This window comes from Bufo gargarizans, chromosome 9 (assembly GCF_014858855.1).
Source record: "Bufo gargarizans isolate SCDJY-AF-19 chromosome 9, ASM1485885v1, whole genome shotgun sequence".
Classification (NCBI taxonomy): Eukaryota; Metazoa; Chordata; class Amphibia; order Anura; family Bufonidae; genus Bufo; species Bufo gargarizans.
The window spans coordinates 118,932,416-118,949,783 of record NC_058088.1 but is presented as its reverse complement, the minus strand read 5'-3'; the positions used below and the strand labels follow the sequence as shown (position 1 = coordinate 118,949,783).

The window sequence follows — 17,368 nt, the reverse complement described above, 5'->3', positions numbered from 1 at the left end:
TGTTTGGCGTTTGGGCAGCCCGCCTCGGTCCAGTGTGGCGGCGTCGTCTCATTCTTTCTGTGCGCATGCACGCAATTCTATCCGATAGAAACTACATTAAAGATGGAGATGCATGGAACAGTTCTGAGGTGCGCATGCGCGGTTCCTCGCTGTGTGTCACTTCCTGTTTCCGCGCACCCATCCCGTCCCCTGGAGTATGCGCACTGTGAATTTCTAGTCGCCGAAAATGGCGCTACAGTCTGCAACATATTGGATCCACCTGTTGGGTATGACTATAGGTTCCTTGTTCTCGGGTCTCTGCCCCTTGATTTGATTTTTTATTGCGTTATACACCTCATTACAATGTATATATGCACTTTATTTATTCACTTTGCACTTTATGTAACACTATTACATTGTTGTAACACTGCATATATATGATATGACATTGATCACTGGTTTCTAATGAAATATAGTATTTTTATTTGTATATGGATCAATTATGTTATGAATTGTACACAGCTTTTTGGCATCATGTTCACTGATTAGATGAATTGTTTGGCTTATATATCAGTCACTTGCACTTGTGTTCCATGCTTGAGAAAGGCTCTATTGTTGAGCCGAAACGTTGCTTCCTTTTTGCCACATGGGTGAATAAATCTTTGTTTTTTTTAAAAAAAAAAAAAAAAAAAAAAAAAAAAAATATTTATATAAATTGTATGAGACGCACAGGAGTGAATGTGACCACGGGCCCTTCGCGAGGTACTTCCACCCACCCACCACATATCCTGATCGGAAGAATATTCAGTCTAGCAGCAATATTGTTCCAGATCAATATTTAAAAAATAATGTTACAAAATAATTTAATAAGTTGAGATTTTTTATTATATTTATAAATTTGATCTGCAATAGACAAAGGGACATACGGATATTATATTTATACAACAATTAGGATACATAGAAAAAGGATACATAGTAGTGCATTTTAATGGAAATGTTAGATTTAATATATTAGACAGCAGGGAAAGGGTTAAATTGCCTGGATATCGCAATAAAATTAGATACGTTTTATCCATGCTATAGGAATGAACTGTCACGAGGGTATCGAGAACCACGCCTGACTCCGTTATACCCGGGGTCAGGAAGTCGCAGCGGTTGGCTGCACGCTCTATTTAAGATAGGGCTGTTTTCCTTATGGTAGCTTTCTGGGTTTGCTTTGCAAACCCTTTTGGCTCACTCAGGGATCCGTAGCTCCTTCTCCTCAGCTGTTCCTTGTCCAGCACTCCCAAACCTCCTTATATTCCCCTCTCACACTTCTCTGGTTGCCAGATATAGAGCTTCCTGCCTGGACATCTATCCTGACCCACTGGAGCTGTGTTGCTGCGTTCTCTGACTGTTGATTCAGAACGCTACCCTCCGGATCCCTGTTGGACCTTTGTGGACTGCTGTGGTCGTCCACCTGGGTGTTTGTGTTTGTCTGTATTTGTCTGTCCTCTCCCTGGTGTTTCCCTCTTAGTGCAGTGGTGCGGACTAGCGATCCCACCGGCCCGTTCACTATCTAGGGCTCATTTCAGGGAAAGCCAGGGTTTAGGCACGTGATCGCCGCACGGGTGAGGAACCCGTCTAGGGACGTCAGGGCAGTCAGGTGCCAGCCGCAAGGTGAGTTAGGGGTCACCACCTTTCCCTCTCCCTTGGGCAGAGCTTTCCCTGTTTTCCTCCCTGTGCGTGACACCGGTAATTACATGAACACAACAGTTGTTAATTTTGATCACATTGGAATTTTACGATCGTATTATTTTTTAAAGTTATATGGATTGTTACATAGATTGTGATTCTATAAGGAGAGGAAAGCAACTTATAATTAAAAGCATAGAGTGTGGGAACACCTTGAATATGCTAATAAGAACCAAAGGATTTGTACCACACCCTGAAAAATGGGAGGAGTAATCCCCAAATGGGAAATTGGAATCAGCAAAGATCTCATATAAAAGGAACATTTTGAGGGGGTTTGATCACCACTGATGAAGGGGCAACGTCTAGCCCCGAAACGCGTTTGGTCCAAGACCCCTATATGAACTTCTGCCGATTCTAAGCTGTAATAACCCTAGGTTGACTGTGATAAATACCGGAATATCCTGCAAACAACGGAGACCTGGCACGCTGGATAACTAAGGCCACAGCAAAAGGACATCATAGACCGCAACTGCAGTCCAAATCCAGAGCGGTAGCAGGCGACTAGGTTCTCGGAGGACACCGGCGCTTCAGCGTAACGGAGCGGTGCCCAGAGAAGCCTAGACCGGCGACAGCAGCAACCTGTGAGAGAATCTCTATACTTACAGTGGACCAGAGCTTCACCAGCAGACATCAAGCAGTGAGTAATAGCGGGACGCCGCTCTAAAAACTCACTGTGATTCATCTACATAAAGATCCAGGAACTTTGCTCTTACTAAGAGATTGGGATACACTTGGGAAGTGAATACAGAGGACACTAGTCTAGCCATTATTGGGACCTAACTGCTACAAGTTGCAGAGTGGAGAACACCTTATGTTGCATTGACGCTTTACTATTTATTCGTATATCTGTATGTAATATATTGTTGCACTGATGCCTATTTATGGTTTTAGGTAGTTCCACTATCTTATATATCTTATATGTATTAATTGGGTATTTTAAGCTAATATTTTATACATCCATATTTTTAAGTAATAAATTGAATGTAATCTTTATATAAATTGTATATGATCATAAACAATCTATCACCATATATACCTGTTTTTCGCATGGTTCTACTTATAGAGAGAGTGCCCAGTATTGTCTATCTCAAAGCTAAATATTTATTGCCCTGATTCTGTAGTTTGCAGAAACACCCCATATGTGGTCGTAAATGGCTATATAGCCGCACGACAGGGCATAGAACGAAGGGAACTCCATATGGTTTCTGGAAGGCAGATTTTGATAGACTGTTTTTTTTTTTTTTACACCATGTCCGATTAGAAGACCCCCCTTGATGTAGCCTAGACTAGAAACTCCAAAAAAGTGACCCCATCTAAGAAACTACACCCCTCAAGGTATTCAAAAGTTACTTTACAAACTATGTTAACCCTTTAGGTGTTCCACAAAACTAAATTGCGAATGTAGAAACAATTTTAGAATTTCCATTTTTTGTTACCTTGCCTCAAAAAAGTGTAATATAGAGCAACCAAAAATCATATTTACCCCTAAAATAGTCCCAAAACAACAACCACCTTATCCCGTAGTTTCCTAGATGGGGTCACTTTTATGGAGTTTCTACTCTAGGGGTGCATCAGGGGGCTTGAAAGGGTACATGGTGTAAATAAACCAGTCCAGCAAAATCTGCCTTCCAAAAACCATATGGCGTTCCCTTTCTTCTATGTCCCGCCGTTTAGCCAAGTAGTAGTTTACGGCCACATATGGGGTGTTTCTGCAAACTACAGAATCAGGGCAACCCATTTTGAGTTTTGTTTGGCTGTTAACCTATTTTTTCCAGTAATAAAGTAAGGGTTAAAATGGAAAGTTTTCCAAAAAATAGAAATTTCAAAATAGTTTCTCCATCTGCCATTAACTCTTGTGGAACACCTAAAGGGTTAACAAAGTTTGTAAACCCAGTTTTAAATACCTGGAGGGGTGTATTTTCTTAGATGGAGTCCCTTTTTTGAAATTTCTATTCTAGGGGTGCAACGGCGGGCTTCAAATGGGACATGGTATAAACAAAACCAGTCCTGCAAAATCTGCCTTGCAAAACTCATATGGTGTTCCCCTCCTTCTATGTCCTCCCGTTTGGCCAAACAGTAGTTTACGACCACATATGGGGTGTTTCTGCAAGCTACAGAATCAGGGCAACCCATATTGAGTTTTGTTTGGCAGTTAACCCTTGTTTTCTTCCTGGAAAAAATTGATTATATTGGAAAATTTTCAAAAAAATAGAAATTTCTAAATTGTTTCTGCAGTTGTGAAGCTGCAGTTTATAAAAGAAATAGTTATGTGTGAACAATTACTAGAGGTAGACACTACTTGTTTAGGTTTATTTGGAGGACTCCTGTAGCATCTGTCCCAGCCTTTGTAGCTGTCCTCAATGATAATTGGAGATTTCCCTAGCTATTGTAACGGAAAATATTGATTTTATTGAAGACAGGAGGCGAGCATTGTTCAAAGACTTTCTTTACTACTCCCATTAGCAGCAAGAATAACTATTATAACAGGTGAAAAGAGTTTTTTCAAAACAGATACTAAATATGTAAATGAGGAAGTCCAGATAGCCAATCAGTGATCTTCCTAGTGTATAAGAGGTGATGATGGTATAGATTCTGCCTCTTTCTTGATGGTGACTCGAGATGAAGTGACTTGAATTAAATGGATCTTGAGTATAAAAGGAATGTAGAGTAGATCTAGAGGAAACAAATCCGGAATAACATGAACATTCGATGATGGCTGGAGTATGCTATGGAAACAGAAAATGTATATACGATTAGGGTTGGGTTAATAGGGGGGGACAATGCTCGCCTCCTGTCTTCAATAAAATCTATATTTTCCGTTACAATAGCTAGGAAAATCTCCAATTTTATTGCGACAGGAGGCTCCCATTGTGCAAGTTTAAAGCTAAATGTATGTCCAAAGTCATAAATGTAATTTATATGATAGACATGGATACATGAGTGTCAGGTTTGAAATAAAATGTTTTAAAAGTGGACTCTGAAGACCAATCCACAGCCTTCAAAATCTCAGAGAGGGAAGCTCCTTTTTGGAATGCTTTAGTGGAAACCGCTCCTCGAAGAGAGTGTGGGCCAAAGATTGCTGTATTAATTCCTGCCATTTGCATGGTAAGTTTAATCCATCTTGCTAATGTAGGGGAGGATACTGGAAGATGTGGTTTACGAAAAGAAATAAGAAGTTGGGAAGATTGAGGAGAGCGTAAAGATTGGGTCATGGATTCGTATGTTTTTAAACAACGGACAATGCATAGTTTATTGTTAGAAGGGAAAGCCGGGTAAGAAACCATATGTAGATTGGTTTTGGTTCTTCTGGTGATTTGGAAGGTTACACCGTTAGGGGTGAAGGATCTAACATCTGAAACCCTTTTTATGGCTATGAGACATAAGAGGGTCGTGATTTTAAAAGAGAGTAATTTTAGTGAGAGATGTTCATTATCTTCCCACGTAGAAAAAAGATTTAGAAGGGAGGTAACGTCCCAAGTGGAGTGGTATCTAGGTTTCGGGGGGTTTCTAAAGCGAATGCCTTTCATAAGTCTACAAACCATGGGATGTTTGCCAACGGGGATGGAGTTAACAGGGGCATGTTCAGATGATATTGCAGAACGATAAAGGTTTATGGTCCTTAAGCTTTCCTCATATTAAGAGATTCAGAAAGAAAATTTAATATGTGGGTAATAGGTGCATGAATGGGATCCAGGTTCCGTTGAGTGCACCAATGAAGCCAAATTTTCCAGGCTCATCTATAAGCCTTTTTGGTACCCGGGGCCCATGCGTCAGAGAGGATGTCAATAGCAGATTGTGAAAGGTCGAGATTGATTGTTGGTTGCCTGAAATCAACCAAGCTATTAGTGTTAAGTGTCCCGATAGGATTAGAGGGTGTAGGTGTCCCGAAGGGTCTCGGAAAAGATCTTGGGGAGAGGGAAGAATTCTCAGGATAGCTATCATCAGACTGAGTAGTGTGGGCAACCATGTTTGAGACGGCCACCATGGGGTGATGATCACTAGTGTGGATTTCTGAGCGATTGTCTGCAGTAGAACTCTGGAGATTAGTGCAAAGGGGGGAAAGCATAAAGACGTCCTTATGGCCAAATTTGGCGGAGAGCATCTAGGGCTAAAGCTTCTGGACCTGGACGCCAACTGAAGAAGGTGGGAAGTTGGGTGTTTAGTCGTGATGCAAATAGATCTATGAGGAGGGGACCCCATAGATTGTTGATCTGTTCGAAGATGAAAGGGTTCAATTGCCAATCGCTGGAATCCGAAAGGTATCGGGAATTCCAATCGGCAACTGAGTTTATTAGACCTGGAAGGTATTCCGCTTTTAAGGTGATATCCCTGTCTAGACAGAAGTGCCAAAATTCTTTGGCAATGTCGGTTAGAATCTTGGAGGTAGTGCCCCCGAAACGATTGATGTACTGAACTGCTGCAATATTGTCCATACGTAGAAGGATGCAGCAGTGTGATTTGTCTTTCGCGAAACTTTTCATGGCGAAAAAGGCGGCTAGTAATTCCAGACAATTGATGTGTAGCTGAGATTCTGTCACGGCTGAGGATGGGGAAAATCCTCAGCCGTGCGTTGATGGAAGATGGTCGCTGCTCGACCAGGACAACAGGATTAGGGAGCAGGTCACCTCCTATCGCGTCCCTAACCTGACCCTAACTCCTAGCTGCATGGGCCGACCTTTAAGGTAGGAGGACCCATGCTCAGGAACCTCGGAGCCCTAACTCACCCTCCGACCGGTCCCTGGACTAGGAGTCAGGGTAAGACACCCTGTTCCTTCTGGATACGGAGGAACAGGAGTCTCACTGGCCAAGCTGCAAGGAAGGGAGAAACAAATACAACCTATGGCAATGGCAGGTACTTGCCACAAACATAACACTCACCTGCCACAGACACAAAGCCTGGAACCCATGTGGAACTACTGCTATCCACAAACAAAAGGACTCAGCACACAACACACATCACACGGGAACCCCGGACCATAGGAGCAATAAAGAAGCATTAAACCAAACACATCTTCTAGACACCAAACGACATTATATTTGCTATGACCAGAAGGATGGCCCCCACTGGCAGTTAGTAAGTAACCAGGAGGATGTCTCCAGCAAGCATGGCTGAAGCACCCTCTCTGACTACTGCCTACAACTGAGGCTTTATAGGGCCAAGAGGCCACACCCAACAATCAGACACACCCCGTGACTCACACACACAGAAAGGGAGTTAACCCTTCCAATACCGGGGAAGGGAAAACACAACTTAAAAGGGGAAGTGTCCAAAACACGAAACACACTGTGGCTGTTGCTGCAGGCAACGACATGGGTGGCACTCATGTCCTGGGAGTCAGCCCGAAGGCCGGGACACTGCCACCACATGTACACACAACGACCAAATGTTGCCACGGGCAACCACAGTGAGGGGAAGATGTAAGTGCACACCACACATAACACAGAGTGCACACAGACATACGAAAGTGCATACAAACACGCACACAACTCCAAGGGAACCGCACACATAACTGTTGTCCGCGGCAACCGCACCTGAGGCAAACAGCAAAATGCCTCCAGCTGCGGTTGACACAACAACCCAAAAACCGCGGGCAACTGTATGCGGCTCCCAAGGAGTCACGGCCATAAACATGGTTGTGACAGATTCTGAGTCTGACCATTTCCCTCCTGTGGAATAAGGACCACAACGAGCGCCCCATCTGTCTTTCTTTTTTACTAGAAAGATGTTGCTGATAAAACCTGGAGATAGAGGAGGTACCTGAATGATAGCTCTCTTGTGGAAAAGATCTAGTATCTCTGACTCTATGAGGTCTTGATCTACAGTGGAGAAATGTATTGGTTGAGGGATGTAATTCTGTGAAGGAGAGGATTGGAAATCTATCTGATATCCTGAGATGGTGTTCAGGATCCATGAGTCTGAGGTTAGAGTAGACCATGTTTGGAAAAAATGTTTCAGTCTTCCCCCTAGAGGAATGTGGGAATAGTTTGGGATAGAAGAGCTTACCTGATGAGGGTCTGGATCTAGGGAAACCTCGCTGGCCTCGGGTTCTCCATGGGCGTCCTCTGGTAGGAAAAAATGGTGTAGTGGATGGTGTGAAGGTTGGAAGGTCTGTCTGGTTGGAAGGGAGCCTGCTGAATTTGTCTGAACTGTGAATTTCAGCTGGGAAAGCGGCCCCTGCCTTTCCCAGCCCTGCCAAAAATTTTGGTTTGACCTACTTTCTTTAAGGATGTTTTGGCCTTATCGAGGGAGGAAAATACTCCAACAAATTTCCCTATCTCTTTGATGAGGGAATCTCCAAAAAGTAGGCCTTCAGCCAACTCATCAGGGTCTGAATTGGCCAAATGAGTGAGTTGTGGGTCTAATTTCATTAATATATTACGTTTTATTTCCGCACTCAGGGCAGAGTTAATGTTTCCAAAGAAACAGATGGCTCTTTGGGCCCAGCCACGAAGGACTGACGTGTCTACTGGTTGGCCTTTAATAACGAGTTGTTCTGATCAATCTAATATTTTTGTGAGGGGTCCCAATAAGTCTAAAAGTTTGTCTTGGCAAAGTTTAAATGATCTGTCCAGACCTCTTTTGGGGTTCTTACCGGTTTTATTTAAATATTTAAAAATAATAGGGTCTAACTCAGGAGTTAGGGATTTTTTATGTGGCAAAATGGGTCTTGGACATTCTGCTTTTAATTTGTTTCTGGAGGATCTATCCAGGGATTTATTAACCCAATGCATCAAAAATTTTGAAATTTGAGGTTGGGGAACCCATTCTCCAGATCTAGGGTGTTTTATCTGGTCAGGGTTGAAGAAGGGGATACCCTGACTGTCTAGGATTAAAGATTCTGGGATTTGGCTAGTTGAAGAGGATTCCTCAGGATCCTCAGGATAGTCGTCCTCATAATAAAATGGTAATTCGTCTTTTAGAATTGAATCAGAATCATCTGATGATGCGGAGGAAGATATTTCTTTGTAAGAGATAAACTTAGCCCCCTTACTGGCTGTCATAACCCGGCTATTGGTAGTCTCCTCCCGGGTGGAGGGTCCTTTGTGGGGATTTTCGCCACCATTACCCTTACCGCATGGTTTATGCGGACGTTCTTTGGAATTTTGACCCTTTCCTAGGGTGTAGGATTTTGGGTCTTCTGTAAACCTTCTCTTTTTGGCTGATTTGCCCGGTTGTTTAAAACCTTTGGCCAGTTCCGTAATTGAATCTTCCGCTGAGAGGAAGTTGTCAGTCGGGGTAGAAGGATAATTTTGAGGGGACCTTTGGTTTACTACCAAGGAAAGGGATTTAGAAATGGAGTCCTGAATGGATACCATGGCTGACTGTATTGCCACGGATACAGATTTTGAAACGGATTGATCCACCATTTGTTGGATAGAATCCGAAATTAGTACCTCATAGCCAATGGGAAAGGATTGAATGGATTGGGGATTAGTTTGTTCTTCAGAAGGATTCATGTTGCTAAAATATATGAATATGAATAGAAGAGAAAATGGGGATTTTTTTTTAAAAAAAATGAGTGTTTTATACCTGTACGTACACAAGTACGCGCATTCAAGTACATATACTCAGTCAGTATAAATATATATAGAGACTAGCATAAAGTAATTAAATGCATGTAAATGTAAATGTATCAGATATACTTACAATTGGGTAGTAGAAAGTAGATATATATATAAGAATATGTATATATATATGTTTAATGGTGTGTGGAGAAAGCTGTACCGACGTAGTACCACTGTGAGGTGATTAGCTGCGCTGAGGTAATTTGAAAAGCGCGCGCAATCACCTCACAGTCTAGAGAGCGGAGCGCCCGAAGTCTCGCGATACACGAGACTTTGGCTTTGAATGGAAGAAAATGGCGTCTGGGGACTGGAGGAGGAACGGAGGTAAGATTAGTAAGGATGGAAGGCCGAAATAGCTTGATAAAGCGAGCAGGGGGAGAGAAGTAAGCCTTAGTACCGCAATGAAAACGGCGGCTCAGCACACTAAGCTGCAAAAACCAGTGTCAGGCAGCTGCTGCCAAGGCCAATAAGATAATGGGTTTCATCAAAAGGGGCATAGATGCCCGTGATGAGAACAAGTCCTACCACTTCACTAATCATTAGTCAGACCACACATGGAGTACTGTGTACAGTTCTAGACTCCTGGGAACAAGGCAGACATAGCAGAGCTGGAGAGGGTTCAGAGGAGGGCAACTAAAGTAATAACTGGAATGGGGCAACTACAGTACCTGAAAGATTATTAACATTAGGGCTATTCACTTTAGAAAAAAGACGACTGAGGGGAGATCTAATTAATATGTATAAATATATCAGGGGTCAGTACAGAGATCTATCCCATCATCTATTCATTCCCAGGACTGTGACGAGGGGACATCATCTACGTCTGGAGGAAAGAAGGTTTGTACACAAACATAGAAGAGGATTCTTTACGGTAAGAGCAGTGAGACTATGGAACTCTCTGCCTGAGGAGGTGGTGATGGTGAGTACAAAGGAATTCAAGAGGGGCCTGGATGTATTTCTGGAGTGTAATAATATTACAGGATATAGCTACTAGAGAGGGGTCGTTGATCCAGGGAGTTATTCTGATTGCCTGATTCGAGTCGGGAAATAATTTTTTATTCCCCCAAAATGGGGAAAATTGGCTTCTACCTCACTGTTTTTTTTTTTTGCCTTCCTCTGGATCAACTTGCAGGATGACAGGCCGAACTGGCTGGACAAATGTCTTTTTTCAGCCTTATGTACTATGTTACTAAGTTTATCGGTGGGGGACCAACACCCGGGATCCCCAACACTTAGCTTTTTGAGGATGCACTGGCACTCCTGTGAGCACAGCAGCCTTCTCTCAGCTCACCGAGCACAGCGTCGTACATTATTTAGCGACTATGCTTGGTATCACAGCTCAGCCCCATTCACTTCAATTGGGGCTGATCTTTGCCTAGGCCAGGGTTTCTCAACTCCTGTCCTTGGGACCCACCTACCAGTTAGGATTTGAGAATATCCCACAGAATGAATACCTGTGGTAAGTCCTGATGCATGGACACTTATTATATCACCTGCTCAATACTAAGGAAATCCTAAAAACATGACTGGTAGGTGGGTCCCGAGGACCAGAGTTGAGAAACCCTGGCCTAGGCCATTTGAGATATGAACATGTCGCCACTAGCTTAGGAAAAGCTTAGCTACTGCAAACGCTCTCAAAAAGCTGATCGGCGGGGGTCCCGGGTGTCAGACCCCCACCAATCAGATACTGATGACCTATCTAGAGGATAGTAAATCAAGGTAAGTAGAAGCAGCACACAACGGTATCCCAGAGCTTGTATGTAGAATGCAACAGCTATATCCAACACCAAGGATCCCACGTGGACACAGAACAATTGAAGAAAAAGATGTTACAGCAGCATCTCCAACGATCTCCTTTATTGTGGCATTTCAAAGCATATGTGCAGACAGACAATGCAACGTTTCAGCTGTCCTCAGCCTTTGTCAAGCATGCAATGTACAACCATTGATTCCACATATAAATAATAAAACAATCCACTCCAATCATCAGTGTGTGGGTAGATACCAATTCCCCAGAAAATGCCTGCTTTGCATAGTAGATGATCGCACCTGAGTTCTTACCTCCAACCATGTCACAATACATTCCAGCTGCATGTTGGGTCCATCAAGCGCTACTGCGCATGCTTGACTGCAAAGCGTCCTGTGTGTACATGGCAACATCAGGCGCACGTCTAGCATCGCGGGAATCAGCGGGATCTCGTTCGCACTCACATGTTCATACCGCCGCATCACCAGACGTCATCATGGTCACCTGACCTATGTGTTGAGAACAGCTCGTTCCTCCCACTCGCCTGACGTCGCGCCGCATCATGTTGCCAAGGACACACACTCGCTAGTTACTAAGTGCAATCAGATCCCTCAAAAGAGGGAAAAAAAGAAAAAAAAACGCACAATCCATATAATAATAACAGCTGGAGCATCCTTGTGGTACACTATGGTGCGATCAGCTACCATAGATACAAAAAATGTCAGAGTACAGTAAGTGAAAACCAACACAATGTGAATCTCAGGGGGCAATTACAGTGATACACATTAAAATCATTTGTTACATGTACATACAAAATCATATAAAATCTATACCCGTGTATAAAGAGGAGTACTCTAATCGATCCCTGCAACATTGAACTCCAAATTGAGTCCATAAGGCTGCATTGATCTTAGAGTATATATCCATTTAAGTTCTTTTTTCCTCAATATTTTGTCCTTATCCCCCCTCTTGTGAGTGTCCCCACTGCGTCTATTACCCGGAACCAAAGTTGATTGATAGAGTGTCCATGCTCGACGAAATGCCTCGCCACTGGTTTGTCCAGCATCTTCTTCCTAATTGTACTCTTGTGTTTATTGATCCGTTCCCTGATCTCCATTGTGGTCCCGCCCACGTATATGAGACTACAGGGACATTGGATCATACACAATGTATTTCGATCTACAAGTGAAAAATCCATTAATTCAGAATTTTTTGCCACTATATGGATGCAAAAACGTATCCCCTTTCATGATACTGCTGCAATTGCAACAGGACAGACATGGAAAATTGCCATTATTCCGAGGGGCCAAATATATTTGTCCACTCTCATGTGGCTCTCCAACAGCCGTCTTTACCAATTTATCACGTAAATTAGTATTTCTTTTGTATGCCATCATTAGAGAAACCTTAAATTCTTTAATCTCAGGCAATCCCTTCTGCAAAATATGCCAATCCTTCCTCAAAATTTTGGCAATATCTCCACTATGCTGTCCAGATACAGATACAAATTGAATTCTCTCCCGTTTCCTTGCGAGACGATCGGTCGAGTGTGGACTCCCTATCAATCAACATAACCTTCTCCCGTGTTTTCCTCTGAAGTTTCCTAGGATAACGTCTTTCTATAAATTTGCTACACATCTCACCAGTTATTTTAGAGAAGTTATTATCATCTGAGACATTTCTTCTCACGCAAAAAAGTTGGCTCCATGGTAAGGAGTCCACCATGCGCCGAGGATGATAGCTGTCATGAGTAAGTAAGTTGTTCATGCCTGTAGGCTTCTGATAGAGATCAGTCCTGATCTCCCCATCAACCACATGAACCAATACATCAAGGAATTGAAGTTCCTTCTCTGATGCTGTAACAGTGAACTGCAAACCAGGAACGCCCATATTTAAATGGGCTTAAAAACTGTCCAGTTCATCTGTCTAGAGCAGGGGTGCACAACCTTTTCTGGTTGGGGGCCACGTTGTGAGCCTGAACCAATTCCAAGGGCCGAAAATAAAACTTAAAGGGGTGATACCAACTGAAATACTATTTTTATGGCATATTGAACATACAGTATATATCATAAATGTCTAGTTACACTTCTAGTACTCCCATTTAATGAGAAAATACATGAAAGATACATGTGAGCAGCCACAAGACATAGACATACATGTCTGTTACCAGATGATTGGGGGCCGCACAGAAAGGTATCGAGGACCGCATGTGGCCCCCGGGCCGCATGTTGTGCACCCCTGGTCTAGAGGATAGGTCATCAGTATTAAAATCTCAGAAAACCTCTTTAAAGGGAGCCTGTATTTGTTCTGACATTGACCAGCAGCAAAAATGCCATTTTATTCATATGCACATGAGGGTTCTCAAGTGCCCAGGGGCAGTGTTTGGGCTGTAAGTGCCCAGGCCTCTCTGCCTTCTTCTCAGATAAAACCTCCCCAGCCTCTTGCTTGGCCCGCCTTGTAAGCCCCTTGCGTCATCCAATGTGCTAGCCGAAATCCTGTGAGTGTGCAGTTCACCGCCGGGCCTGGGAATGCCCACTGTGATGACCATTGTGAGCTACGGCATCGCTCCATGCACTGCGCATGCACCGGCGGAATCTCGGCCAATACACTAGATGACGCAAGGGGCTTACAGGGCGGGCCAAGCAACAGGCTGGGGAGGAGATATCTGAGAAGAAAGCAGAGAGGTCTGGGCACTTACAGCCCGAACGTCGGTGCTGGACATTTGCGAGCCCTCATGTGCATATGAATAAAACAGCATTTTTGCTGCTGGTCAATGTCTGAACAAAGGTACCATTTGACTCATGTACATTTATGCTACAGCGCTATGTAAGCAGTGTATACTGTAAAATTGTGGTGACAGACTCCCTTTAAGCATAACTTTGACGTCTATCTTTCATCTGAAGGTGGGTCTCTTAGTTCGAGGTGATGCATCTGACCACTCTAAGCCATCCCTAAATAATTTTTGCCCATGTTCTGGTGTTTTTTCTCCACTCAATAGTGCAGATCGAGGCCTTGGAGATGTTGGAGTGGAAGAGCAACTTGAGCTCTCAAACAGAAAATATTCAGCATTACTGTAACTTTCACAGCAAATACTTGCAGGACGTTGTCTGTAAAGAAGAAGACATTTTACTACCACTCCAGTCGTTTATATAAAATATTAACACATAGACATATAGACTGAAGACAAAACAACACTTGATGAACATCCAACCAATTATGTTTTTCAGTCAAGCTAGCAACCATTTTCATGCTGTGTTTGTAATTTAGAAAGACTCCTGTACTCCACTTGAGTTTCAGTATAAAGCTTTTATTTTGTGCGGTTCCAGTCAAAAGAACGTTTTCGGCTGAATAGCCTTCTTCAGTGCAACCGGATTGTGGCCGCAAATAGTGCAAAGCTGAATAAGGATGAATTCCCTCAGTGGGTGGCAGGAATGCTGCTTCTTGTATGGGCTCTATGTCCCTGCTTGGCATGCGGTCCGGGAGACTGAGGCCTATGTTCCGGATTGCCATGGGAATAAATCAATGACAGAACCAGATTTATTAAAGGACTGAGGGATAGGCATGTCAACTGTGGACCACCACTCTGGTTCTACTGGCCAGGATGTGCTTACCTGGCTGCAGCAGTGATGTCACGTCAAGAATATGTGACCACTGCTGACAATCACTGGCATCTGTCTTCAGCCTATTCAGCTGACAGCTATCTCTCCCAAATCCCCCATACAGTATTTATGGCCAAGTGTGTATATGTTTTCAATGAGAAGAGAGGAGAAAGCCTTTGCCAGACTCCAGACAATGACTGATATCCCAGGAGACTGAAAGGATCAGCTCCCCATACACATCCAAAAATGGCAGATTTCACTGACCATAGTCTAATGTATGTCTGTAGATTCTGTTCCTAACTATATATCACCCAAGAACAATCTATTTCGTAAGATCTGTCTTTTGGTGAAATCCATTGCATTTATTTGTTAGTGGCTATTAGTGATTCTCATACTACAAACCTGTTCATTTAACCCCTTCGCTACCAGTGCCATACATGTACAGCCAGTGGCGGACACAGACAAAGGGCCCCTGTGCAAAGAATGTACCTGCCCTATTCCCCCAAACCACACGTACAAATATAAGCATGTACGTGCAAATAATAGCCCATAGTAACAAGATGTTTTTATGTTTACGATATGTATATATTTTTTTCATACTAGGCCACTTTTCTAACTCCACCCAGAGCATAACTATACGCACCCAGTCCCCTTAATGCCCTCACATAGTAATTATTCCCTCTTTGTACCAGCACATAGTAGTTATGCCCTCACTGTGCCTCCTTCACAGTAGCTATGTGCAGAGATGCCCCCTTCACAGCATTTATGCCCAGATATGTTCCTCCTTCATAGCTGTTATGACTAGATATATGCCCCTTCACAGTATCTATGTGCAGATATGTGACCCTTTACAGCAGCTATGTCCAGATATGTGCCCCCTTCACAGTAGTTATGCCCAGATATGTGCCCCCTTCACAGTAGTTATGCCCTGATATGTGCCTCTTCACAGTAGTTATGTCCAGATATGTGCCTCTTCACAGTAGTTATACCCTCATATGTGCCTCTTCGCAGTAGTTATGCCCTGATATGTGCCTCTTCATAGTAGTTATGCCCTGATATGTGCCTCTTCACAGTAGTTATGCCCTGATATGTGCTTCTTCACAGTAGTTATGCCCTGATATGTGCCTCTTCACAGTAGTTATGTCCAGATATGTGCCCTCTACACAGTAGCTAAGCCCAGATATTTTCCCCCTCACAGTAGTTATGTCCAGATATGTTCCCCTTGACAGGAAGTAAAAAAAAATATATACTCACCTAGTTCCTCATGTTCCTCAGCCACCAGCGCTCCACCGCAGTAGCACGCCGTAGTGTCACACATTGCTCTGCTGGTCTGTGTAGGAGCACAGCAGATTCCCAGCCTCACCGCTCCTCCTCCTACACAGACCAGCAGTGTGATACTACATTGTGCTGCTGATGTGGAGCCAGGGCAGTATTTAGATTATATGCTCCCCTAGGCACTTCAGTGGAGGGAGGAAGCTGGCACTAAAGTAAAGGCCTACTTCAGCTATCCCTCAGGACTCCCTCATACGCTTGCACAATTAAAGGGCTGACGCGTTGCATGTGCACTTGGCAGCTGAAGGCATCTGTGTTGGTCCTATGTTCATACGTGCCCTCATTGCTGAAAAAAATATGTTTAATTATATACAAACGAGGGCGTTACCATTACACCTATAGGCTCTGCTCTCTCTGTAACTGGCCCTGTCAAAATAGACAGCGAGTGGCAGCTGCAGAGAAACCGGAGCCTCTAGGTGTAACGGCAACACCGCCGTTGCTCCTAGTGACTCATTTGCATATATTAAAAAATAATTTTTCTCAGCAATGCGGGCACATATGGACATGGGACCAACACAGATGCCCTCAGGCGGAAGCCCCATAGTACCCCCAGTGGTAATAAGGCTACCTACAGTGCCTTCAGTACTAATAAGGCCCCCCTATAGGGCACCCCTTATAATCTATATATAATCTATAAGGCACTTTTATAGAGCCCTCGGTAGTAGTAATGCCCCCACCACTGCCCACAGTATTTATAATGTTCCCTGCAGTGCCCCCTGTAATTATAATGCCCCCTACCATAGCCCCTGGAGTTATAATCTTTTCTGTAGTGCCCCCATAAAGTATAATGCCTGTCTTCTCCATACTGTCTTCTATACAATACAGTCCCATGTAAATAACATCACTCCTCTCCCTCCAGTCTTATTTACATGGGACTGCATGGTATAAAACACCAGTCCTCTCCCACCAATCTTCTATATGATACAGTCCCATGTAAATAACCTTTCTTCCTTACAGTCTTCTATAACAGGGGTAGGCAAACTCCAGTACTCCAGTGCTCTGCTTTTCTAAGAACTATCATAGAAATGAATGGAGTATGCTGAGAATTTGTAGTTTCAGAACAGCTGGAGTGCTGAAGATTGCTGACCACTGTTCTATAACATACAGTCCCATGTAAGTAGCTTCACTTCTCTACCTTCTATACCATGCAGTCGCATGTAAATAACACCAGTCCTCTCCCTCCAGTCCTATGTAAATAACATCTCTTCCTTAGAGTCTTCTATAACATACAGTCCCATGTAAATAACTTAAATCCCCTCCAACACATAGTCCCATGTGAATAACATAACTCCTTACCCTCCAGTCTTCTATAATATCCAGTCCCATGTAACTAACACCCCTCCCCTCCCTTAAGCCCCAGTTTAATAACATATTTCGCTCCCACTAAGCAGGGATGAGGTTTGATAGGGGA

At 43.4% G+C, this 17,368-nt stretch overlaps 1 protein-coding gene across 6 annotated transcripts in view; it reads right to left on the bottom strand.

Annotated features, from left to right (window-relative positions):
- Window positions 1-3,843: 3,843 nt before the first annotated feature.
- The window catches only part of LOC122946554 (phosphatidylinositol 3,4,5-trisphosphate 5-phosphatase 2B-like), a 109,182-nt gene continuing 95,657 nt past the window's right edge, over window positions 3,844-17,368 (bottom strand). For 4 of the 6 annotated variants that reach the window (XM_044306265.1, XM_044306268.1, XM_044306269.1 and 1 more), the window contains one exon: window positions 13,781-14,133. In XM_044306265.1, coding sequence (XP_044162200.1) covers window positions 13,920-14,133 — 214 coding nt within the window. In that variant the 3' untranslated portion in view covers window positions 13,781-13,919. Of the gene's footprint in view, window positions 4,440-13,780; window positions 14,134-17,368 lie in introns of those variants that run through there. The other 2 variants (XM_044306267.1, XM_044306266.1) reach the window with 2 other exon arrangements.